General features: G+C 37.2%; 2 protein-coding genes across 23 annotated transcripts in view; one reads left to right on the plus strand and one right to left on the minus strand.

The window, feature by feature from the left end:
• The first annotated feature begins 1,778 nt into the window (after positions 1-1,778).
• On the plus strand, positions 1,779-4,084 carry LOC133391278 (optineurin-like). The gene is made up of 11 exons (XM_061644039.1): positions 1,779-2,144; positions 2,212-2,290; positions 2,370-2,533; positions 2,601-2,652; positions 2,747-2,787; positions 2,844-2,895; positions 2,966-3,093; positions 3,223-3,274; positions 3,349-3,497; positions 3,562-3,728; positions 3,805-4,084. Exons 1-11 carry the CDS (start codon positions 1,902-1,904, stop codon positions 3,935-3,937), a joined length of 1,260 nt encoding a protein of 419 aa, XP_061500023.1. The 5' UTR covers positions 1,779-1,901; the 3' UTR covers positions 3,938-4,084.
• Positions 4,085-11,550: 7,466 nt separating this feature from the next.
• LOC1275753 (poly(rC)-binding protein 3) overlaps positions 11,551-24,440 on the minus strand; it is a 127,238-nt gene continuing 114,348 nt past the window's right edge. For 12 of the 22 annotated variants that reach the window (XM_061648891.1, XM_061648884.1, XM_061648887.1 and 9 more), the window contains one exon: positions 11,551-24,273. In XM_061648891.1, coding sequence (XP_061504875.1) covers positions 24,189-24,273 — 85 coding nt within the window. In that variant the 3' untranslated portion in view covers positions 11,551-24,188. The remainder of the gene's footprint in view (positions 24,274-24,440) is intronic. The other 10 variants (XM_061648876.1, XM_061648871.1, XM_061648873.1 and 7 more) reach the window with 2 other exon arrangements.

Consider the following 24,440-nt stretch of genomic DNA (forward strand, 5'->3'; position numbering starts at 1 on the left):
GCCTTGCAATACAAAGCTTATTAATAGATTAGCTCACACAGTCCTCAATTCCTTAATTCGCGAATCATCTCCCTTCAAGTGTCAAAAACAGATTTGCCGATCTGTATGGGATCAACTACCACGACTCTTCGTCAGATAAAATTATCGTAATTTAAAAAAAAAAGTTATTCTTAAACAAAGGGTTCTTGTTATAAGAAATTAATATATCACCAGAACACTTGGAACTTGGAAATTAGCGAAAAATAATGTTTAAAAACGTGTTATTACATTTTTTCTCTTGATCTGTCAAAAATTGCAAGTAAATATTTTTGTTATTCATCCAGTGATGGATAGCTCGGATTGCTTGAAAAAGATTCACTACAGGCTGCTAGACTTCTCCTACTTCAGTGAAAAGGTGTGTTTGACAAATATTTTAGCAGAACTGCCGTAAGAGAACGCGAGTAATGAAAAATGTCCTACTTTAATAATAACATTGAAGGTACATTAAATTTTTTTATTCTCATATAAAAAAGAGCACATATAAAAATAACATCGCGAATTTGTACAAAACAAACGATTCCAGATAAGAAGCGAGGAATACAAAAAGTCAATTTATTTAACAATAAAAATGTAAAAAAGTATTTTACATAAATATTGGGGTATATTTTCCATTCTCAACTTTGCGGCCCGCCAATCACTGAAAATTTGTACTTGCGGCCCTCTGATGAAATGAGTTTGACACAGCTGCCTTATAGGATTCGAAACCCTGTATTCCTATGTGCCGTGAGTTTAATGTAATTTGTGGTCATCATCAACCTGACATGTCGCGCGCTGAGTTGTTAAATTGTATTTATCTAAAGATAAGACTAAAAGTGACAAATCGATGACTGAAACTTGGCTTTAATGTAATGAACTTAAACGGATTCGCTTCAATCGGGCCACTCGCGGTCCGTTGAATTTTAATTTTCAGATAACAAATTTTTGCGTTCTGGAACATGGTTTGTTGGTTCCTTTTCCCCTTGACGGCCCTACGCCCTACGTTGTGTTTTTGTATCTGCGCTGATCGCCAAAGGAAACAAACTCAAAAGAACGCGTCCGCCTCGTATCGAGTTTCATGCGCTAGTACCGGTTTATTCACACACTTGACTTCAAACTGTCGATTTACAGTGCTCCCAGAAAATACATTTAGCTCATACAGGCAGTCCCCGAGATACACGGTTAATGTAGAGCGAAAACGGCCGCAAAATACCGCTTATCCCAACTCGAATCGCGTAAAATCCCAACTCGAATCTGGAAAATGTATAATGGGTGACAAGACAGCCAACATATATTTTCCAAATTCGAGTTGGGATTTTACGCTTTCAAAACCTAGTGTTACCAAATCGAAAAGAGTTTACGGATTCGAATTGTATGTACGATGTTAACAATCGTTTAACGTGTTCGAAAAATAGTGTTACGATGTTGAGCTGGCTTGAGAAACCCTGTAACTTGGGTGTATCAATCCCAGTCACCTATAGCTAAGTCTGCTAGGTTTTCTATTCGTTCTACAATTTTCAAGCCTCAGCCCCTCTAAAGTCCCTAAGCTCTCTCTAAAGACCAAATTTTCCCTCTAGAGGAAGTTTCCTTCATATTGAAAATTGAAATTTTGTGATAAATGTCAGCAAAGTTTGTGTATCCATATTAATAAAGTACAAGGTGTGCCAAAATTTCAGAACGAAAAACATATTTTGACAGGCTGTGAGTTTGGGATGCGTAAAACGGTTGCGTTGGACTATTTTCGCCACAAGTTGACTTGCGCATGCGCATCACGAAAGAATGCTAATGTTTACGGGAAGCTGCAACGAGTCAGTTTGCCGTCGGTGTGTCACGCAGTACGGTTGCACGAATAATAAATAATCCAAAGTGGTGTTTTCACCTTCAATATGGCTAGCAAACACATTCTAGAACGGGCCGAAACTGCTCTAGAGTTAGCGCAAGAGTTTCTGCTCGAGTCGGAAGATGAAATGTTTGACGAGGATGATATTGATGAGGAGGAAGAAAACGAGAGCGAAACTTGTGATAAGAAGGAAAATGAAGAAACTACCCCAGTGGAAGGTGAAACTGCAGATGACGAAGAAAAGGGACGTAAAGGCAATGCAAATGGCAAAGAAAAAGACTCAACTACGGTAAGGTGAAGCAGAGCAATTAATATGGTAGTTTGAATTTAACCATGAGTGTGTGATTTATTTGCAGGAGCCTAAAAGCAAGAAATCGTCCAAAGGTATGGGCAAAAAGTTGAAAAGTTTGATGGGCGTAGTAATGCAACCACTTGGTGAGTCATTGTGGTTTACGTCTGATAGAAAAAAAGACCCGCGTCAAGTACACCAACCGCTGCTCTTTACTGTCTTTAGGTTCAAAGGTGAACTGGAAAATAGATTTCAACTTGGGAGTAAATGCATCAAACCAGAAGGACAAAAGCGAGAACAAAGTGGATTCTAAAATCGAGAAAGCCGGTACACCACACAATCCAAAGAAGAGTGGACAGTTGTCTGAAAATGATAAAAAGATCGCAAGCGTGAGTATTCTGTGGGACTCCATTCAAGGCAATAGCAGAAGTGGTTGATTTTCTTGACTTTTTCTAGCTGGAAAACGAAAATAAACGATTGGAAAAGATTGCACATAAATTTCTTGACGGTAGGTACTCTCATTAACCCACACTATTGACTATCAATTTGATATCTGTAAATGTCTGTTAAATGAAATTATTTTACACAATTCACTGTTACAGAGTGTATTCGACTAAAAACAAGAGTCGGAGAGCTTTCAGAGGTAGTAAAGCATATAATACTTAGACAGATAATTCTACACAAAGATTATGTTTGCAGGTGGAAGCACAACTTACGGCGGTAAAAGCTGATAACGAGCGGCTCAAAGCAGGTTAGCGGGTAAATCTCTAAAAATACTGCATTTAAATGAAAATGCTATTCACTCTTATGCCATTACACAGAATTGCTCGATCAGCAAAAACTTCGCCAAAGCTTGACAGAAAACTTAGCAACCCAAACTGAAGAACATCGGAAGGAAGTCAAACGACTTGATGAAGAGCTTAGAACGGCTAAGACCGACTTCACAAAGGTAAGGGATGGTGTGTTTTTTGTATGCTTATTGTATGATACAATAAATGTACAAAATTGTAAAGCGTAGCCCTGTAACCGGGCCAAATTAAGTGGTATGATAAAGTTAACCAAACCCCTTTGTTCACAGCTAAAATGCAAAAGCCAAGAACAAGAGCAGGAACTACTTCGCTCGAGAAAAGGTGAGCAAAGAAGTTGATATGAGTAGCAAGGTTGCTTGTACCGTAGTTAAATGAGAACTTTATTTCATCCATAGAACTGGAAGCACTTTCAAAACAGCATGTGAATCTTAAGAAAGAGAAGGATTGTAAAGCGGAGCAGTATCTTTTAGAAGCGACGAAGCTCAATGAAAGCTTACAACAGACAGAAACGGAAAAAAGTGAGCTGAATTTGCTCCTTGAAAAGGTATTAAATTCAAACAACGGATTGCATTTATCACAGTCAAAATGATAACAATACTTCTTTTCAGCTTAAAGCTGATTTGCAAATTGCACATGAGCACAACACAAACGCAAACACACAAAACGCGCAATTGCAGCAGAAGATGAGAGCGATGGAAAATGATAAAAACATGTTAGGGTTACAGTATGAAGCTTCCAACGCTAAAGTGTCTGAGCTGCGTCGTGCGATACATGTGTAAGGAGATTGGGAGGAAACATTCCAGATGAGCTATTTTATATATTCACAACCATCTTTTTACTTTTTATTTTAGTTTGGAATCAAACGCTTTTACAACGACTACGGCACAAACGTTGAGTGATGGTTCGTTCTCTTGCCCCATATGCGGAGCCCAGTTCACCAGTTTGGCCAATATGCAGCTCCATGCAGAGGATTGTAATGCATAAATGTGCAATGTGGTTCAGCATTTTCGTAACTTTATTTTGAAGTGATCGTAACATTATCCAACACAATTATGAATTCAGGCGATTATTTTAAGTTCTAAGAAGAATAAAAAAGATTGTTGGAAGTTTAAATACTTTCAAAGGAAATTATTTAATCGATATAAAATCTGATCCTCTAATTGTTTCAAACCAACGAAACATACGATACAAATGTCTTGTTGATAGTGTGAAATCGTTCCGTTAAATGTCGAACGATAAATCCAATTGCCCAAAATTAAATGACGTGCCCCAGCCATCGTATCCTACCAACCTTCGCCATCGTCAGGATACACGGTTGGCCGTACAGCTCAGCGAGCTCGTGGTTCATTCTTCTCCTCCACGCTCCATTCTCGAACACACCGCCCAGAGCGTTTGCATCCTCCGCTCGAAAGATCCAAGACTCGAGTTCATAGAGGCAGAGGCGACTTAAGATGATCTGGAAGGGCCCCGAAATTGGAACCCACACCTCGCTCACAAGTGTAATTGTTACTCAATCCTTCTCTGGTTGAAAATATTTGATTCAACCCCCTGTTCGACGCTTCATCCAAGCTTACATTCGTGTGACCACTTAGCCTCCTCTCGTCTTAATCCGCCACTGCATAGAGGACCACCGGATATCTCACATTTCGTCAGTCTTCTGGATCTCAGCATTCGGTGAAGTATGCAAGATTTCCCTGCCCAATGCGTCTCCGGATTTCGCTGCTGATGTCGTTGTCCAAAGTAACGACCGTCCCGAGATACCAAAACTCCTTTACTACCTCGAGACTGTCGCCGTCAATTGATACATTGCTTCCCAGATGGTCTGAATCACCGGCAAGCAGGTACTTCGTCTTCGTCGCATTGATTCTCAACGCAATTCTTGCTGCTTCGCGTTTGAGTCGGGTGTACGCCTCACGCACCTTCGATGTTGTCCTACCGATGATGTCGATGTCATCCACGAGGCCAAGAAATTGGAGAGACCGGTAGAGGATCGTGCCACGGTATGGAGTGTTCGAGAATGGAGCGTGGAGGAGAAGAATGAACCACGAGCTTGCTGAGCTGTAAGGCCAACCGAGTATCCTGACGATGGCGAAGGTTGGTAGGATACGACGGCTGGGGCACGTCATGAGGATGCCGGACTGATGCCCCTCCAAGAAGGTGTTCGACAGCGATCCCCAGTTCGGCATAAGGCGCAGGGAAGCACAGCGAACTTGATGGCTGGATGAGGTAAAGGAAGACGTGTCGGAGATCGGATGTTTACAGTCGAAACTCTTGCAAACATTACCGATTTGATATTTGATATGATTGTGACTGAATTTAACAGTTTTAAACCTTTTGAATTAGTTTTAAACATTCGATCAAAAGGGAAATTATTTGGCATTTGACAATTGATGTGGGGACTACCTGTAATGTAATTTGTTTTATCAATAAAAAAAGTAAAAAAAAAAACAGAATAAGATAAAAATAGCAAAAATAGCAGGTTTCAAAAATTTACAATTTTTTCGTTACGTAATTAATGGATGACGCCTTATGTACGATGCCGTTCGGTAGCTGTTTTTCTAAATATTTAAAAATAGTGAAGCAGAGCAGGAAACAAATTCAATGTTTCCACCGTAGCAGAATAACTAGTAGGGGAAGGTAGGTAAAGACGGACACTGCGGGTAAGATGGACACTTCTCATAAATGCATCAAAATGGTTGTTGCGTTCTGGAACATGGTTTGTTGGTTCCTTTCCCCCTTGACGCCTCTACGCCCTACGTTGTGTTTTGTTGTGTCGTCTTCGATCGCCAAAGGAGACAAAGTAAAGAACACGTCCGGCTCGTATCGAGTTTCATGCGCTAGTGCCGCTTTATTCGCACACATACTTGATCAAAGAAATTGTCGATCGGCAGTGCTGCCAGAAAATACATTTAACCTTTAATTCCCAATTGACAAAACAACCGCAAACAATTCAAAATGACCGTTTCATAATCCTTACACTCCAACAATGGTAATTTTCGAAAAAATCAACAATGCAGCATCCTAACTTAAAGTTAAACAACACATTTGAGAACATTTTTGGCATAATATATGCAAAATTGGTTAAATCCACGAACAAAATAAATTTTCAATCATGAGCATCCTTGTGGATCTATTTTGACTACTACGGATCTTAAGCTCTACAACTTGTATTGTTTATACTTCTGGAAGTTTTATTTCATGAATGGGTTGTCGTGATCATTAATGAAAAAACTGGCGAAAGAACGAGAATAAAAGCAATACAAAATATTGTTTTTTTGGTGGTTTAAACATTCTGACACCAAAGCGGGAAACACGGACACTTTGTTGTAGGGAAAGATGGACACCGAATTTATTGATTTTTTTACTTCTTATATCAATTGGTGATGAATATATTTCTTCAAATACCTTAAATAAGGGTATTCCGATGCTATAAATCAATCAGTAACTAGAGAAAGTATTGAAATAAGCGAGAAATGAAACACCGGTCAAAATAGTAGCCACTCGTTATGCTATTACTCGCTCGACGTTGATGAGGCGCTTCACGAAATCCAATATCTTCTCACGACTTGGACAACTTGAAGCAATAAAAAGATGAGGCATTTATACGACATTATTCAGGAATAGATGAGAAATTCTATTGGATTACAAAAATCATATGTTGAATTTTGACCAGGTGGAAAATGGATTAAACTGTTAACAACCCTCATGAATACTGGGGTCGTGGACTTTTGCGGAGTAATTTCCTAAAAGGAAGTTGTAGACTGTTGTTCTGTAAGCAGGAGCAACGTCAGCTGTAAGTGCGCGATATGTCAATAATGGGGGCCTTCACGATTCTAGTTAGTTTTTTGTATGGAGTTTGACAGTTAGAGGCTGAAATCATGTAAATACTCCATACAAAACCACACAAAAAACTAGCCTGCAAATTTCAGTCTAGAAAATTTTAGCCTCAAAGCTAGAATTAGATTCGAGTACCTGCTCGAAACACGGTGTTGTTTACATTTATCCCAAGGTGCATTAAAGAGATCAGGTGGTGGAATCTGGAATCAAAGTGTATGTAGTCCAGGTGGTCTCATAGCATTTTTTCATAAGGCAGCGGTCTAATCTTGTTGCGCGCAACATTGTTGCTCGGCAACATATCGCTGAGGTGGTCTATGAATGTTGCTGGCAACATTTCGCTTTGACATTGTTTAGCGTAAAAAAATTGCCAATTAACAGCTCAGAGTTTATTTTTTATAATTCACTTATTGAATGAAGTGTTGAAAAAACAAAATATACACCAAAAAATGTATTATAAATGCTTAAAATCCAAATTTAGCGGATGTCAACAAAACGCACACTGCTGCTGTGTCATTTCATACACCCGATTACCATGGCCAAGGTAAATAGAAAATGTTGCCAGACAAAAATCAAATTGGTTTGATTTTGGCCGGCAACAAAGTTGCGCTAGCTGTCAAAATCCATACATTTTGCCAGCAACAATGTTGCGCGCAACAAGATTAGACCAGTGCCTAACCAATTTTGAACATCACTTTTTGGCAGAACGGGTGAAAACTTTTTCTCAAACAAGCTTTCTGGAGGCTTGACGAATACTCAAAACACTCTTACAATCTTCATTCAGAAGCAGAAGCGACAAAAATCAGCCTTCTAAATTCATACACCTTGGGATAAGCCCACCTGTATATTATACTCACTTAGATAGCTGCTCGAAAACTGCTATACAATGCAAACAGCTGACAGGCTGAAATTTTGGCTTGAAATTGGCAAACGGAAAGGACCCCAATGCTTTAGATGCTGCATTCTACGATATATTACAAGCGCCGTTTACAATTCCTAAATTAATGGCTGAATGAATCGCCGTTGCAATAGGCCAAGAATTGGTTTATAAACGTACCAGGACGTGGAAAGCGATAGAATTTGTTAAAATACTGTAAAACTCTTCACTTTCTAACCTTTTTTACAGGTGTCCATCTTTCCCATATCAGGTGTCTGTCTTACCCGAACATTTCAAAACTGCACGAAGAAAAAACATGTTTTTCATTCATGAAAAAAAACGCAAAAATTGATGGAAACTTAAAAATTTCAACACATTTTCTGATAAAACATGGGTGTTAGATAATGTATGCACATTTTCATGGTCGTTGCTCTTATATATCGCTAGATTTTTACCATTTGCCTTAACGTGTCCGTCTTCCCCTAGTTGGTTCCTAACGTGAACCTTCCCCTAGTTGAAATTAAAGCCTAAGGATGATTTTTAATGACTGTACAGTCATTATCCGATATCGTACGGGACCGAGCACAATAGCGTATCTCGAGTTTTCGCGTATAGCGGATTCCTATGGAAAAATAGTTTACACTACTGGTTCGAGAGTTGAAAAATATCGCCACAGAGTTTTGCATCTAAGTTTTTTGTTGTAAAACAGGTATCTTTTTCACAAATTTAATGCAAAATGCTTTAAGAACAGTAAATAAATTCAAAAAGCGCATAAAATATCTCCAAAAATTAAAACATTTACAAAAAACACATGGAACTGTCAAATTTCGAGGAATCGCGTACTGCGAATTCGCGTATATCGAGTATCGCGTACTGCGGATAATTGCTGTACAGTCTCTTCCTGAGATACGCGATTTGTGCGTTCCCGGGGCATCCGCGCAACTCAAATACCCGCGTCAGTTGAATATCACGTTTTTCGGCCAAAACTCTTTTAAATGGGTAATGAGTAGTAAATGAGTATTTTTGATTAAATTTAATATTTTTATACACTTTATCATTTATTTAAAATTCAGCAAGACAATTGTTATATTTATTGCTTTTGAGTGGTTCAACATTTTTGGCTAAAAGGCTATTTATTTTGCATTTCTAGTCAATTGTACTGTTTGGCTCATGTCAAATTGTCAAATTAAAAAAAAAAAAACCGCAAGAGACGAAAACCGCGTGTCTCGGGAACGGAGTGTAATTTTAGAAATCACGGTCAGCAAGATTATTAAGTTAAATTAAATTAAATTAAGTTAAAGCCGGTACTGAAACCACACGAAATTATTTTTATGTATTCCAATAAATAAGTAAGTAAATCATTAATTGTAATTGTTAAGCTTTCAACACAGGAAAAATGTCCTTTATATCTGGTTTAGAACAGGAGTACGAATGCAGCAAGAGAAGTAGAAGTTGTCACGTTAGATCAGATCCATATTTTTATCCGAATATGTGTTTTTTTATGCTTTAAGGTCGATGCTTTTTGCCATCAATTCAAAATGTTTTTTGTGTGTACAATTGTTGTATGTTAGGGACGGACACCTAAAAATAAAATTCAAAGAATACGTTGGATATCCATGAGACTTTATAAATTTCATCCATTCCTATTGTTTTCCGTGTTTTGGGACATACATAAAAATGTCCTGATGATCTACAAAGAGGATGTACGTTTTGATACCGCTTGTAAATAAATTTCGGAATGCGAGAACTTAAACTTTATTATTGTCAAGACTTTGAGCCTTTTGGCTTCATTTGCCTCTTTAAAATTAAATTATTTATATAGCATGACTTAGTTCTGATTCACTGCGTTCTTTCAGTATATTACTGCGCCACTATGCTTGTTTCCATAATCATGAAAACTATTTCATATATTAAGACCAACAACATCGTCAAATTATTGATGAAATTTAATTATCATAACTGCTTCTATTAAAATATCAAGAGGATGTTCCTATCTTACTTATCTTAGATTACTGAATACACCAACAGATTAATATGGATTCCAGTCAAATTATAGTTTTTTTGAAACATATTTCAATATCGTTTGAAAGCAACAAATGAGTTCAAGAATTTCAGAAAATTTCGGCGACAAAACTATTACCACTATTACTCAATTTTGTGTGTGAAACGAGTTCACCGGTACGGCTGTATAATTTTACCCAATGATGGATAGAGATTTGAAGATGCGGAGAAATGTTGCCCAGCGCTTTGTATGAATGACGATTTGTCCGACAACAACACTAAACGGCCTTCTTTGTATACCGCTTATAAACGTCCATAAATTGCAACAAATAGCCTGATCGAAGCTTGATGAGACACCAACTATTAATAATTTTGACACATAAATTATACCCACATTTAGCATGCGCTGGTCGTCGCCAGATGGGCTAGTGACAATAAAAATTACAGTACGGACAATGTCCTCCGTTCTTAACATGTCACATTTCGGATAATCACAACTAACAACAATGTTTGCTGTTTGGTTTTGGTTTTGTTGTTTCCTTCCTTTATTAAGTGCGTTTTCCATAGTTCTGTATGTGTTCTTCATTAGATGATGAATTAATGTATCCTTTCTGTCTTCTTTCCGTCTAGTTTCTGCATTTTGAACGTAACTTAACGATACACAATGATTTGTCTATTTTATTTTTTTGTTCTTTTTCTTCTTCACTACTTCTCTACTCGTCACGTTTGCTATCGTTTCGGCAATTTGGCAAGAATGTTGCACCATGTTGTACAAAAGTCATTCCCCTTGCATGTAATGTACTAGATAAGTTATTTATCTTCTGTTTTTTTGCCATCGGCATACCAGCCTGCTACTGTTCAGTAGTAGTAAGTAGTCTTCAACGATCAACTCTCACACCCCATCACACCTCTACCAAAGTGGCATTCTTCGCATTCGGCACGTTAAAAAAACGGCTCCCGATGCTTGCTTGAATGGTTTTTTTGGCAAATATTGTTTCTGTATATAAAATATAAATATATTTCATATAAACATGTGCTGCTTCCGTTATTAATTGCAAACGCCAGTTCTGTTAAGCGCCGATACGGTTCGGCGCCTTTACTGTGAATGCTCTTGAATCTAGTTTGGGTAATGTAACATACCTAGCGGTTGTTTTCACTATATTGTTTTTTTGTATGTATGTTTCTTTTTTTCTAACTTAATATAACACGAACGAGTACAAGCTTTCACTAGTTTTCTTTGTTTTTTTTTTGTTCGTATGTTTTATTTTCCTAGTTCTTTCTTCAATGTACCGAAATGATTTCCCAACGAGATACAAAATATGATTGGAAATGTGTTTATCATGATTTTGGTTATTTAGTCATGATAGTGTTTACAAACCCCTCTGCAATTGTTCACACGTGGTTGGTTCTTGTCGAACGATATTTCGCTTCTACTGTTCTACTGCAGGCTGTCACATTCAATCGAAGTAACCATCCCCTTCACAACTACTGATTGGCCGCCACAGCTCTAGGTCTACTTGCGTATCTACTGCGCATGTGTGGTTGCCGCAGTTACTTACTAGCACACTACGGACTTCACTGTACTACGCGTTGCTTTCCGTTGCTGACTGCCGCAACACAACTTGCTCCCACGTGCACGTGCATGTAGAGTATTAATTTCACTATTCTTGAAGCTGGTTTGCTCGCGCTCGTCGTGATTGGTTGCAACATGTTTATTTATTTTTTGTTTTGTTTTAAAAAAGAAGCTCTATTTGTATGATTGCCATGCATTCCTAATTTCTTGTTACGAGACACTAAGGTTTATCATTTGCCATCTTTGCTTCGGTTGCAGTGTAGTCTACGGATGTTTAATTTGTTACTTTCCTGTTTTTTCTTCATTCTCTCACTCTCTCTCTCTCTCTCTCTCTCTCTCTCTCTCTCTCTCTTTCTTTCTTTTTCATTTTCTTTCTTCATTTTCCTTTTTCTTTCTCTTTGCAACAAATTTATGCACGAATTACACTCTCTCTACTTTAAGCCTACATGCTATCGGTTTTGTTTGCCATTCCAACATTGTTCTAATATTTGCACCACACTTGCACTGGTTTGCGGGTTTTTCACACTGTCAGCGTACTACCAAACCAATCGAAACAAGCGAAACCCAACAATTAACATCTGGGATGCTGTTGAACGGTGTTTTTGTATCATGTTTTGTTTCTTGTTTTGTGTTCCATTTTTACGGTTCAATTTTAATGGGAGAATTTTTAATGCTTCAAATGCGAGTTTTAAATCGGATGAGGAAGAAATGTTTAAAAAGAGCCGTTGCACAAATAGTTTCTTACCATTTAATTTAATAGGAAGGTAAATAACATTCACAAGAAAAAGGGGTCCCTTACCACATTATCACACAAAAGTGGAAATGCGAAGGGCTGGGGTCTAGCTTTACCCCAGTTTTATACACTTTTCAGGATTTTTTGCTGTGCTGATAAAACAACAGTTTTCAGCTCTTTTATATAGTTCCTGTTATTGCCTCAACACGGCGATAAAAGGGAAACGGTGCTCTCTCAAGGTGCAGGTGGTGAGAATAAATTGCAACAATTGCTAGCAAATTGTGTGCCCTCTTTTCGTGTTTTTTTTGTTGGTGGTGGATGCATACAGTGTCAAAAAGCAACACCTTTATTTTAGAAAAAATAGCACAATATAAGAGACCTTTCTTCCATACTCCTATCTCGCGTAATCTCGTTTGTGAAAGCACATGTAGAACGTTTTGACTGTTTTTCCTTTTGTTTTGTTTTTAGCACAATAAAGTGAGATGGATTTATGATGGAATAATGAGTGATTGTAAAGTGCACTATGCATTAAAGTGTGCACCTATTTGTAACAATGCATCGGTGTTGAGTAAGGTGCGGAGGAAAGTATTTACCTTCGGAAACATTATTACGTATGTACGTTTCTGCCGTGTTTACTGGGGGGGGGGCACACGGTCATAAAGATTTGCGAATAATGAGACACGTAAATTGGTTGGAATTATTTTAGCAAGATTTCTCTGCCACAATCATGTATTCCTCGGATCGGCTTTATCATATAAAGAAATACGCGTGATCATTCTTCATAAACTGGCACTCGCTTGTTGGCATAATCTCTTCCCACCAGTGGGTCATGTATTTAAATTTTCATTTCAGTTGCTGGGATTACACATAACTGTATTTGTTGTATAGGATTTTGCGGTTGTTTGACAATAATAGATATGTTAGCTTTTCTTTTGTTTATAGTTAGAGCTTATTACGATGCAAAAGGGGTTCATAACGGTTATACATGGATTAATAATATTGAATATCGTTACTTGCGTGTTCTTTTTATCGCTTTTATCTCTCCCGCGTTACTACGGCGAATAGAAAAAACTGGGCAAAACTTGGCACAACTTTCACGTTGAAAAATTCCTGTATTCCGGTTTATTTTTGTTTTTTGGTTTTTGGTTTCTATTATCGTCCGTACGTCCCGTCCGTCCTTCCGTCCGTCCGTTTGTCTTTTGGGTTTTATTCTGCACTTTGCTTCGCACACTCCTGTGTACTTTTGTTATGTTTTATACGCAAATACATAGAGTTTATGTATTGTTTTTTGTTTGTTTGGTTAAACAATATATATTCTTTTAAACCATTGCGATGTTCTATCAGCATGCTTGCACGGAGCAATTGGGAGATTAGGGTTGTGTTCTGTTCTGTGGTACACGATGATGATATACATGCAAATTAACAGTCGTAAAATTACATTTTCCTACTTCCATCTTTGCTGAACCAACCTGCTGCTTTGCTCGACATAAAACATTAGATCTTTTTCTGTTGCACTGCAGATATCGGATTATTCAGTTTGTTGAGTACAGCGGTGTGTGTGTGTATATAAAAAAACTACTACCCACGCTTTAGTTGCAGCATCCTTTGTTTGCTCGTTTATCAACTCTACACACTGCCTTAACACACTATTCCACCCAGCTGCTACCGTTTATTTCGAGCTGATTTTTAACGATCCTTTCTAATGTTTCAATTGATGGTTGCGTGTGGCAAATGTTTCCTACAGCTTAACTTCATTTTATTGTTTCTCTGTAGGTTTGCAGCATACATTTGGCTGCACATACGATTAGCTTGCTGTACCCCGGTTCTCTTACGTACGCGTTTTGTTTTGTTTCTTTCTCCTCCACACTATCCTGAACTAGGATTTTATTATCGATCCTTTTCTAAACCATTTGCTTTCCTTCTGCGCCCCATTTGCTCTGCACCACGACGTTACGTTGGGTTTCCATTCCATTCATCCATCTGCTGAGCAGCTACTTCAGGTCTATGTTGTTGCATGAATTGCATATATATATTTTTGTTTTCTTATTGATTTGTATATGTGTATATATTCAATTTCTATATATTTTATTTATCATTTTGTTTGCTAAACCTCACGCCTCTCCGGCACTTTCTTATCATGTACGCTCAAACACACAGAAACTAACCTCTTTCTCCCCTATTATGAAATCATGTTCCTTCCTCCTTTCTTCTGTCAATTGTCCTAAACTGTATATGATAAGTATAAAACAGTTCAATTAAATGTAAAGCTTCTTTTTCTCTTTTTTTACTCCCTTTATCAGCTGTTGTTGTGTGTAAATTATGTCAAGACTCAATCAATATGTATCGACATTGACACAAAATATTTCTTTCCAATCTTTGTCTGCTTTTTTTATTTTGTTTTAATTATGTTTCTTCTTTTGTATATATATATATATATATATACGCTGTTTCCTTGGTTTTCATTTGTCGGGGTTGGGTTTTGCTTTTCTTTTTTTTATACATGGGAAATTATACTTAAGTAAAAATGTACCAATATTTAATTTACTCTTTGCTTTCGAAGAGGCTTGCATTGTTTTTGCACTCTTGGAAGGAGAATAACACATTTCTACAATTAAAAAAAATCAAACAATTAGATCGAGTATTTTGCTGATCTTTTCAAAAAGAAAGCAGCAAACAAGAAAAAAAATGTGTAAAATGTTTTCATTATTGATACACAATTGCTTAACATGATGAAACCTCGTTATATGTTGCTTACAGTATCATGTGATCATGGCAGTTTGTACGATCAACACACAAACAAACTGCCTATCCTGTGGCAACAGGACTGGAAAGTTAAATCTGAACGATCTTTAAATTAGAGATTGAAGTTAGAGAAGTTATGGTAGTTTAAAACTTAATAAAAAAAAGTGTAAATAAGGAAAACAAACACAAAAGAAAAACTTAACATTTTTTTTTCTTAAACGGTTTTATTTATGCAAAGTAGTACACAATGTGAAATTAATGGCAGAATATTTGTTGATAGAATAATACTATTACTATTAAAGTGTCCGACCAAAACCAGCTTAAAACAAACATAAACAAATAAAAACGCATCAGGTGCGCAGAACACACTTCAAAAGACACTTAAAATGTTAAACACTTATTACCTAACCAATATAACGATCTTATCATATTTTGACATTTCGTGTTATGATGTAGGTATAATAAAGGAACATGATTGTCCTCAACTGATCAAATATAGCTAAGACAAGTCAAAGAAAAAACAACAACACGATCATTCGTACAAGAGCATGAGGACGATGAAATTTTGTGTTGTATTATTCGTGTGGGGAGCAGAGCGAGCAGTGCCAGCTTGCGAATATAGATCGCTCAATACTGAACGAGATGGTCAGAGTAGGCATTGCTTGAGGATCAAGATTGGGGTCTTTCATTTTGTTCAAAGTCGTTCACACGCAGTTGGAAGAAGAACGATACTTTTCGAATAATATAAAACTTTCTCAGGGATCTTTTTGAGGCTAGTTTTACTAGTTTTACATCATGGTTGCTGGCTCTATCGATTGCGTGTGTCTTTTTTTTATATAAACTTTTCATATCTTTTGCATTCATATGTGTATTTGCTTGCTTACATGACTACAAAGTATAATGGTGGTGATTGCTAGTGGATAGAAATGAAACGAACAATCAATAACCCGTCCTTTTCTTTGTTTTATGCTGATTTTCTTTTTCTCTGCGTTATACTGCCAAACTGCTTTACTTTCTGCTAAAACCTTTGTATTGTTACACTTTTCCGGTCGATCATGGCCTCTGCGGTCAATCTGTCAGTTAGCTCTCAAACAATTTACAAAACAAGAGTAAATTTGGCACATTTTTTGAGACATTCTCGTGACGCTCCTGTGTGTTGTTTGTGGTTGAGCTGGCTGCCCCAAAGAGGCCACACAAATAATTAATCGAAAAGTAGGTTGGAATGACTGTTTAATTCCAATAAATCTCCCCTTTGAAGGGAGTTTTTTGTGGCAACGTTTTGGCTTAGCTTGGCGTGGCTAGGCTAGAGTAGGTATTAAGTGATCAAGTCAAGCTGGTCAGTCTAGGGATAGATAGCAGGATACGGTCTATAGCGCAGGAAGTCCGACAACAAGATGATCTACGCCTACGTTCTAATTGCAGTTAAATCTCTTACAAAAAGGGATGATGTTTGGTTTTTTTAATTTTTTTAGTTATTGGTCTTTATGTATATGTGAAACAGTTACATTGGTTTTTTTTCTTTATTTCAGCATTCTATATATTCAGAAGAATTCTGAAGCCATATTAAGTTGAGTTACTATTACAGGGGTTTTCAGGGGTTCTCATAGCTGTGGGCTACGTTCTTGAATCTTTTTTTGTGGGAAATTAACTTTGTAAGATGGGAATTGGACTCTATGGCAACCCTTTTTGCACAGGCTCCTTGAAAATTCCTTTTAGATTCAAATAAGATGCTATTTAATCCAAATCCTTTCATATAACGTTAATTTCCTGTAAGAAAGTAAGTCATGAAAGCATCCCACAAGTATGAAAACTCCTGAAAACCCATGTATTGTGAAACAGTAATGAAAACATAAATCTTTCAAATGATATGAAATCAAAACTGCTTTCCTAGCGTAGTATATAATGTTTACACATAAAGGGACGTGGTTTAGATATTATGCTCGCGTCTGGTGGTGGATGTTGTTGTATACGAGCAAGATGTTGGTAGGTTTAGCGTTCTTTGTATGTTTTTTTTCATCTTTTACTGTATACAGTAGGTGTTGTTTGCCTTAACTGGAGTGTAAAAGGTGTCAGTGGGTGGTGTTGTAAGTGTACGTCTGCGTGTCTGCGTGTCAGCCAATGGTAGCCTGTTGGAAGGCGATGGAACCGATGGAAGAGTTGTTTGTTTTTTTTGCATGATTCGCATTTGAAACGGAAAAGGTTCTGTCTGCAGACAACGACCAATGACTCAGTCAGGCGAAGGAAGATTAGTGGCGACGGAAGTGGCTTAGTGACGTAATAATTAGGATGGCCAATTATATTACAAATAATACTTGTTCTGTTTTTAATTTAAAACAGTTTCTCGAATTGGTTAAAGGCAATAAAATAGAATGATTTGGACATTGTGTTAATAAAATACACACAAGCTACAATAAAAAAGCATGTTAGGATAAAACATGCTTTATTTAGGAAAACAATTGGAAGTATGCAATGGGTTGAGTTTTTAATACGTTTGTTTTATGGTCTAATTTAGAATTTCAATTGTGAAAGTTTTAACGTGTTCACTAAAAATAGTTCACAAATTGTAAACATCGAATGAACACTTACCAATGTATTGCAAATAACTCTTCTGTCGTGATGTTTGTCCGCATGTGTGTGTGTGTGTGTGCATGTGTGTATTATTGGTGGATACCATACTATGTGGATGTGTTTATAAGGTCCTGCCCTTCTTGATTCAATTACATTCTTTTTTTTGTTTGCATTGTACTTTTCCTCTTCGCTAATCACCATCATTTCCATAATCTCAATCAACAATATCTCATCAGCCCGCTGCTCACTGCTCCTGCACACCCGTACAAAGCATGCACAGGAGGAGTGATATTCAAACAACGATCAGTTCCGCAAAGCTTTCTGCTGACATTTTACGTTACGAAATAATGCTTTCCTCGTGTGTTTTCGTGTTTTCATCTTAATTTGCTTTTGTTTGTTTGTTGTTCTCTTTTACATCTACCACTAAAATCACAGCCCTTTATGCGTTTTTAGTGAAAAAACGAAATCAATGTAAAAATTCATCACATATATCACTTATAATCATCATCCTGCCTGTTTGTCTTTGTTAGTGTTTTCTCCCCTTTTTGCAACAGTGTGCTGTTTTGTTTTTGTTTAATTCTTTTTGTGTCGGTGTTACTTTTTTTTTAAAACAATAGTTAAGAAATAAATCTGAGCTTTTAGTTATTTGTTAGAACGTCTCTATTACTGTTTAGTGAATAAATTTTGAAAAAAACAGCTTTATCTGTAAAAAAAAGTATTTCCAGAAAGTAGTTTAATAAAAGATAAAACAAAGAGACAAACAAAGAAAAGATAAGAGAAAGACGAAAAAACTAACTAAAAAGCAAGAAAATGCTGTCCTTTTAGCATTTTAGAGATTGTCAAATAAAATAATTTAAAATCAAGATTTGTTATCGCTAACGTCATAAGTAATTCTTTCTTCTGCGTACTGCTTCCAGTATTTTGTCCGTAGTCCGTTGTGTATAACAGTGTATGCAAGTATGATTGATGATTTTTTAATGAATTTTCTTTGGTTATTGATCCCTTAGTCGATTATTTTAACACTTTATTGTTGCCTTATGGTGTGTCCTCATTCTCCCACGAGCACACGTACAAACACACTAGTCTACTTATGTTTGTATTTTTCTCATCCTGTTGTTTTGTGTTTGTTGAGCTACTTTACTTTACTTTATGTTTGTTTGTTTCTCTTTTTTCTGTTTTCTGTTACTACTACTTCTCTATCAACACGCCAACGCCAGTCAACCATTAGCTTTCAATTTGATAGTGATCTCTTTATATTGTTTAGTTGTTTAATGTTCTCTTCCTAATTCCTACGTACATCTTACACCCTAATGAGATGTTGCACAAACTTACGCAGCCTGAACACGACCCTTGTCATTTTACCGTTATTAACGTTCAATAATATTAACATTGAGATTGTTACTGTCATTTCCCCTCAGTTTTTTTTTGTTTGGTTTGTGTCTTGTGTGTCTTCTAACTGCATTCCGTGCGTGAAATTTGTTACGAAATTGGCTAGCATTTAATTGTAATTGAACTATTACTACAGTGAAGACACGCACATAAACTCACAGACACACCTACACACAAGTACGTACACCTATCAACGATTGTGATCTTAAAAAACGTGAATTCGATATGAAAAACGGCTGCAGTTTTTTTATTTCTGTGTCTATGTGTATATTATTAGAGATTCCTTACCCTTCTGGCAATCGCATAAACTATTGCTTTAAGTTATACAATTTAATTTTCTTTTCCTTCTCACTACAACTATGCTGCTCAGCTACTACTATGGTTTGAAATGCGATTAAGCATTTTGATGTTGTACCAGTACAGTAGCATTTGTAAGCATGCCGTCTCCGAATTGAGATGTCTGAGTGCAACGCTGTGTGTTCTTTTCCGTGCGCATCGTCTCTGATCACTATGCATTTGATCCATTTTAATGATGATCTTTGTTCTCTTATCTCATGCCTCATCTACCGCACTATTGTTTCAAAGTCACGTCCTTCCATTCCGATGCGAAGGAAGTAAAGCTCTTAATATTGATTGACATGATTGGTGCCACTTACTCCCGATGTGCAGCTGTCCCCGATGTGTTTTGTGATTTTCCGATCGTATGGCTTTCAACTGTAACTGTTTTAGCATTATGCTCTCGTGTGCTTCGTGTGCTTTTACTTGCTAGAAGTGTGATCTTGAAAGTGATTTGCTTTGTTTCAACACTTTACAAATGATAGTTTGAAAGTGTTTACCAAACCAGTTTGGTCGCTTGAGTGCATGTGAATTCTTTTCTCCTTGTTATAAGTGGATATAAAACTGGTGCATATTAAACAACAGATTGCTTTCTCCTTATTTGTTTGCTTTTGTGTACTTTATTTTCGCAATTAGTCGGCGTGCGTGTCTGTCTGGTATGTAAAAAAAAATAATAACATCATAGAAACTGAGTAGTATTCCATTTTCTTGTATATTGCTTTTCGATTAAATTCTTTCGGTCGGATTATATTGAGATCTCCACTGCGATCGCGAAAACAGAATGCTAATATAACGTGATCATACGCCTCCAGACTAACTAATGTTATTTAAGGAAAGTAAGCAAACATAAAGACGCTCAGTGCATGTTATACAAGAACGTACCTCGATATTGTTAGTTAAGAGTGAAGAGATTTAGTTATTAAAGGATTGCAAAAAAAAAGTTTTATAGGAACAAAAACACGTGGTCGAGAAATGGGACCCTACGGATTTTACTTACAAAATGAACACGAAATAAACACGTTGAAAATGCTTTAACTTTCCACATTGCCCCGTCTCACATCGTCTGCGTAGGAAACTATCATGATAGAGAAAATCTAAAACTAATTTTATTCATTTGTATAGTGATATATCGTCATATTTCATTGATATGTGGTAAAGCAAAATATAAAAGCCAGGAACCTGCTACGAGAAAAACAATATACATACTATAAAAGGGTGAGGGAAGAGAAACTCTTCGAAAGCCCGGATATAATGATATGATATAGTGGCATGGTTTGATTTGTTTTACGTGTAAAGTTTTATTATTGTTGCTTCATTTTGTATGTGTGTGTGTGTGTGTATGTGTGGGTGTATGAATGTGTGTTTGTGTACAGAGGTTTATAAAAACGATCGCTTTAGTTTGGCGTACTAAAGGGGGGGCATTTAAATTTAAATTGATAAACGTGAATATGAGAGCCGTTGGCGTTTATGCGGCTGAAGAATTGTGTGTGTGTCTAATCATGTCAGCGCCTCCCTGTGTGAATTGAGCCCATTTCTAAATATAATATATATATTTATATATGTATATGATTATATAAATGGTTATTACAAGGCATAAGACTTCTAGTGTGTTTGTTTTGTTTAAGATTACAACATTAAATAAATTCGTTCACTACTCTTGAGCCATTTATCGGGAAGAAAAAGGGGGATGATAAAGTGCGTGCAAACACATTAGTATAATTTGTTTTTTTTTTTTTAATAATTTTAATCTATTCCAACACTAATATTAAATATGCATTTTTTTTCTCGTCAGTGATTTCTGTGTTTGCGTGAGTGCACATGCACACCACCTACACACGATAGTCAGGGGTTAGTTGCATTGTCACGTTATTTCTATGATAACAGTGTTGCTTGTCCGCACGCCACGCAGGTACAGACACATCAAGAGTATGAGTAACACCGTAATTTTGACCCTGTTTTCCAGACATCGAAAATTCGACAGGTTCCGGCCCTGATTGATTGTTTTTAACGGTTTAATGCCGTTTCCATCGCTCTCTTTCTTTCTCTCTATCCTTCTACTGCATTAGCTTTTTTGCATTGTGGCATTTTTGCGTGCAGGTTTTTTTTTACAGCCATCTGCTTCTACAAACGGGCCCGCTTCCGTCCTACAGCTCTTAAGAAAATGTGACTTTTTTTTGCTAGTGTATGAAAACCCCAGTCTATCATTTGGGGTTCATCTTGGATGTAAGATAGAAGCATTAGCTAATGATAGCGAAAGAAAAGAAAATAAAAACACAAAGCTCACCAAACAGTTAAACGATCATGTCTTTTCATTATTAAATCATGTTGCCTTAAGATAAATTGTCCAATTCGAATGCATACGTAATTATGACTACACTAATTGTTCAACCAATAACATGTCATTCCACATTGAGCCTAACATTTCTGCCGATATACTACTGAATTTGTTTTGGAAAATACGTCAACCATCTGCAGGCTTTGTTTACACGCACGCGCTTTCAGTTGGATTTTTGCTAAGGAATTAACTGGGTGGGGCATATCAAGGGCAAGAATAGATCATCCCGGAGCCGAAGGAGTTTCAGTCAAACGCTGTAATCCATTATTCCTTCCTTATTCGTCATACACCCTGCTATTATCTCACATTTGTTTTTCTATCTCTGGCTATTTCCTATTTATTTTTACTTATTTTTGGCACTTACGTTTCACTTAAGTATTTTAAATTTTCAGCGTAAAGCCCCATTATAACATCCAAAATACTTTGCTTCAGTGTAGTGTCGACCCCAGCCATTTAGAAAGATTCAGCCACCACCAACATCGCGTACTGCACACTGTACTCGTTTGCAATATGTACCCAGGTTTGCAGCAAACCGAATTAAGAATAATCAGACAAAATGTGAACAAACTTAAGTTGGAAACATTCACCCTGGGTCCCCATTTACTTGAAACGCGCTCGCAACTCAAATCTTCCAGAGCGCAGTTCAACCAACGTAAGAGAGCATTTTGGTATGAAAGTAAGGTGAAATAGCGCCGAGCTTATTTCAGTACAATAATGTGTTTGTTTGTAATGGCTCTGAAGTATTAATTTAGCATTACGCGACACACTCCGCACCTTTAACTCCCAGTGCCCAATGCGTCGCGCAACATCATTACCGATAAAACTTTAACAATCTTTGAACATTACAAATGTCTTTTTGTCTTACACGTTTAACGCTAAGAGTTTGCTTGTTTTTTTAGTTTCTTCTACCTCGTAGTACATAAAATATAACAAATAAAAATCACCAAAGCAAACCGAAAACTAAAACCAAACCGTATCCTAATTCAAAAATTGTTTTAAAAACTAAGTTACTTAGTTGTACTAGCTTTTTGTTTGTCGTGCTTTGTATAAGAAAACACATTTTTGCGTCATATTCCAGTCTCAAAAACGAGTTTCCTTGCTACATATATTTCCAATCATTTCTAATATGTATTCGATATGGAGCTTCCGTGTATGTGTGTATGTGTGTGGTTGTTTATGATGCCGATGTCCGTTTGTTCCGAAAGAAGTATGGGGAAGATAAACGAAACAGGTTTGTAATTTTCCCTCAACAGGTTGCTCTCAGCATGAAAATTGCACACGATATGTTTTTGTTGTTGTTTTGCTAAATTTCTTAACACGATATGGGTTTTAATCTTCATCTTTCAGTGTCCACGTTTGCTTCCTTTTGTAAGGGTTTTATATTTTGATGTTCTTTTTCATCCCTTTTTATATATGCGCGATACAACTGTGTGAGTGTTTTTTCACGTATTAGGAGATTTTTACGTTCCAAAGTAATCATCATCGTATACATTTTTACTATCGGTTATTTTTCCATCCCCTGTTTTTTTTTACCGTTTTCACATGTTTCTTGCATTTCTGTCAAACAAACAGATGCAAATTATGCTCTTTTTAAGTTGTTTGCAATTCACTCGATTCGAGTCAACCTTTGTTGATCGTTTTCAATAACCTCTACATACGCTTTTATGCCATTCATGGATACTGCACAGGGTTTGTGTGGTTTTGCCTTTTCTAAATGCTTTTCTAAAAGCAACAAAACAAAAAAAAACAAACAAGAAAGCTATTTGCTAGTTACTCTATCAATCAATACAACCCTCATTCTACTGCAATGAGCGCCCGAAAAGTAGAGAGTTGTGTTAAAGCATCGCGGCAATTGTTCCATCAAATCTTTTGGAATCATTCATGCTTTACAGACTGTCCTTATGTGTGTGTGTGTGTGTATGTTTTCGCTTAGTTCTTCCTCCTTTTCTAAGTTACTACTGCATCTACTACTGCCGCAACGATTATTTTCAAATCCTGCTATTCAACACTCTCCCTGGTCTGCAGCTTGCTACTGCTACAATTCGGAGGACGGGCTAGGTTGTGTTAAAACAATCAACAAAATACGGAGAGAAAAAAACATTACAATTATAAAAGGACAGTACAGTACTTGAACCTAGCGATATATAAATCAATTTTAGTATTTCGACATTCTAAAGATAATTGAACTACATAATAATTGTGTAATGTGAATTTTTGCTCTCTGTGTGGCTCCCTTCTGCTTGCAACCCCGTGCACAACAGTCATCCTCCCAGTGGCGATTATTTACGTTCAACGAAAAAAAAGAGTTCCTTTGCATGACAGTTCTTTTTTTTTACCACATACCGTTAATCGAACGCTAGAGCGCATCAAAACAGGAGATATTATTCTTTTTCTCTTGTCTTTTTCATTTTTAATATGAAGATCTTATTACTCCTATTTTGCCCGTCGCATTACATTATCCGATGGTGATGATCATTGCAGTTTTGTTGTAGAGTGATGTTGTACTGGTTTACACTTTCTTCCGCTTTATAAACCCCCTCGATGGTAGTAGTGAGTGGCCGATTACTTCCGGTCCAGGTTCAAGCCGTAGCGTAGAAAGGGAAAGGCAACGGTCCCGACCGCTGGTGTCATCCCGTTGTAGCCCATGCCGGCTGCATTGCCCGGTCCGGAGGCGGCCGCTGCTGCAGCTGCTGCTGCCGCTGCCGCTGCTACTGCGTTGCCATTCCGCACGCTGGCCGCCGCTGCCATCGTGGAGGTTGCCATCGGTCGGAGGATACTGCTGTTGGCGCTGCCATTGCTACCACCATCACCACTTCTAAAGCTGAGAGGGAGAAGAGAGCGAAAGTTTTAATGGATCGGCGCTTTCACGATGTGATTCGGGGTGATGTAGTGATAGCCCGGGATTGGCATTCCGGCAGTTTCCATCGAAATTCTGAAAGTAAAGGTTTTTTTTTTTGCGGGAGTTTACGTAGCGTTTGCGAGAAAATAGGCGTTTGCGTTTTAACGTGGTTTTTCATGTATGTATGTATGTATGTGTGTGTGTGTGTTTGTGTGTGAACATATGAATGTTTGGTTTACGATTAGAGTGACAGTTTTGTA

The sequence above is a fragment of the Anopheles gambiae genome, chromosome 2, assembly GCF_943734735.2.
Source record: "Anopheles gambiae chromosome 2, idAnoGambNW_F1_1, whole genome shotgun sequence".
Classification (NCBI taxonomy): domain Eukaryota; kingdom Metazoa; phylum Arthropoda; class Insecta; order Diptera; family Culicidae; genus Anopheles; species Anopheles gambiae.

Bases quoted from the DNA above. Each gene is read 5' to 3' on its own strand.
- LOC133391278 (XM_061644039.1), top strand. From the start codon at position 1,902: ATGGCTAGCAAACACATTCTAGAACGGGCCGAAACTGCTCTAGAGTTA. The intron at 2,145-2,211 runs GTAAGGTGAAGC...ATTTATTTGCAG, and splicing joins AAGAAAAAGACTCAACTACG to GAGCCTAAAAGCAAGAAATC. The intron at 3,094-3,222 runs GTAAGGGATGGT...CTTTGTTCACAG, and splicing joins CTAAGACCGACTTCACAAAG to CTAAAATGCAAAAGCCAAGA.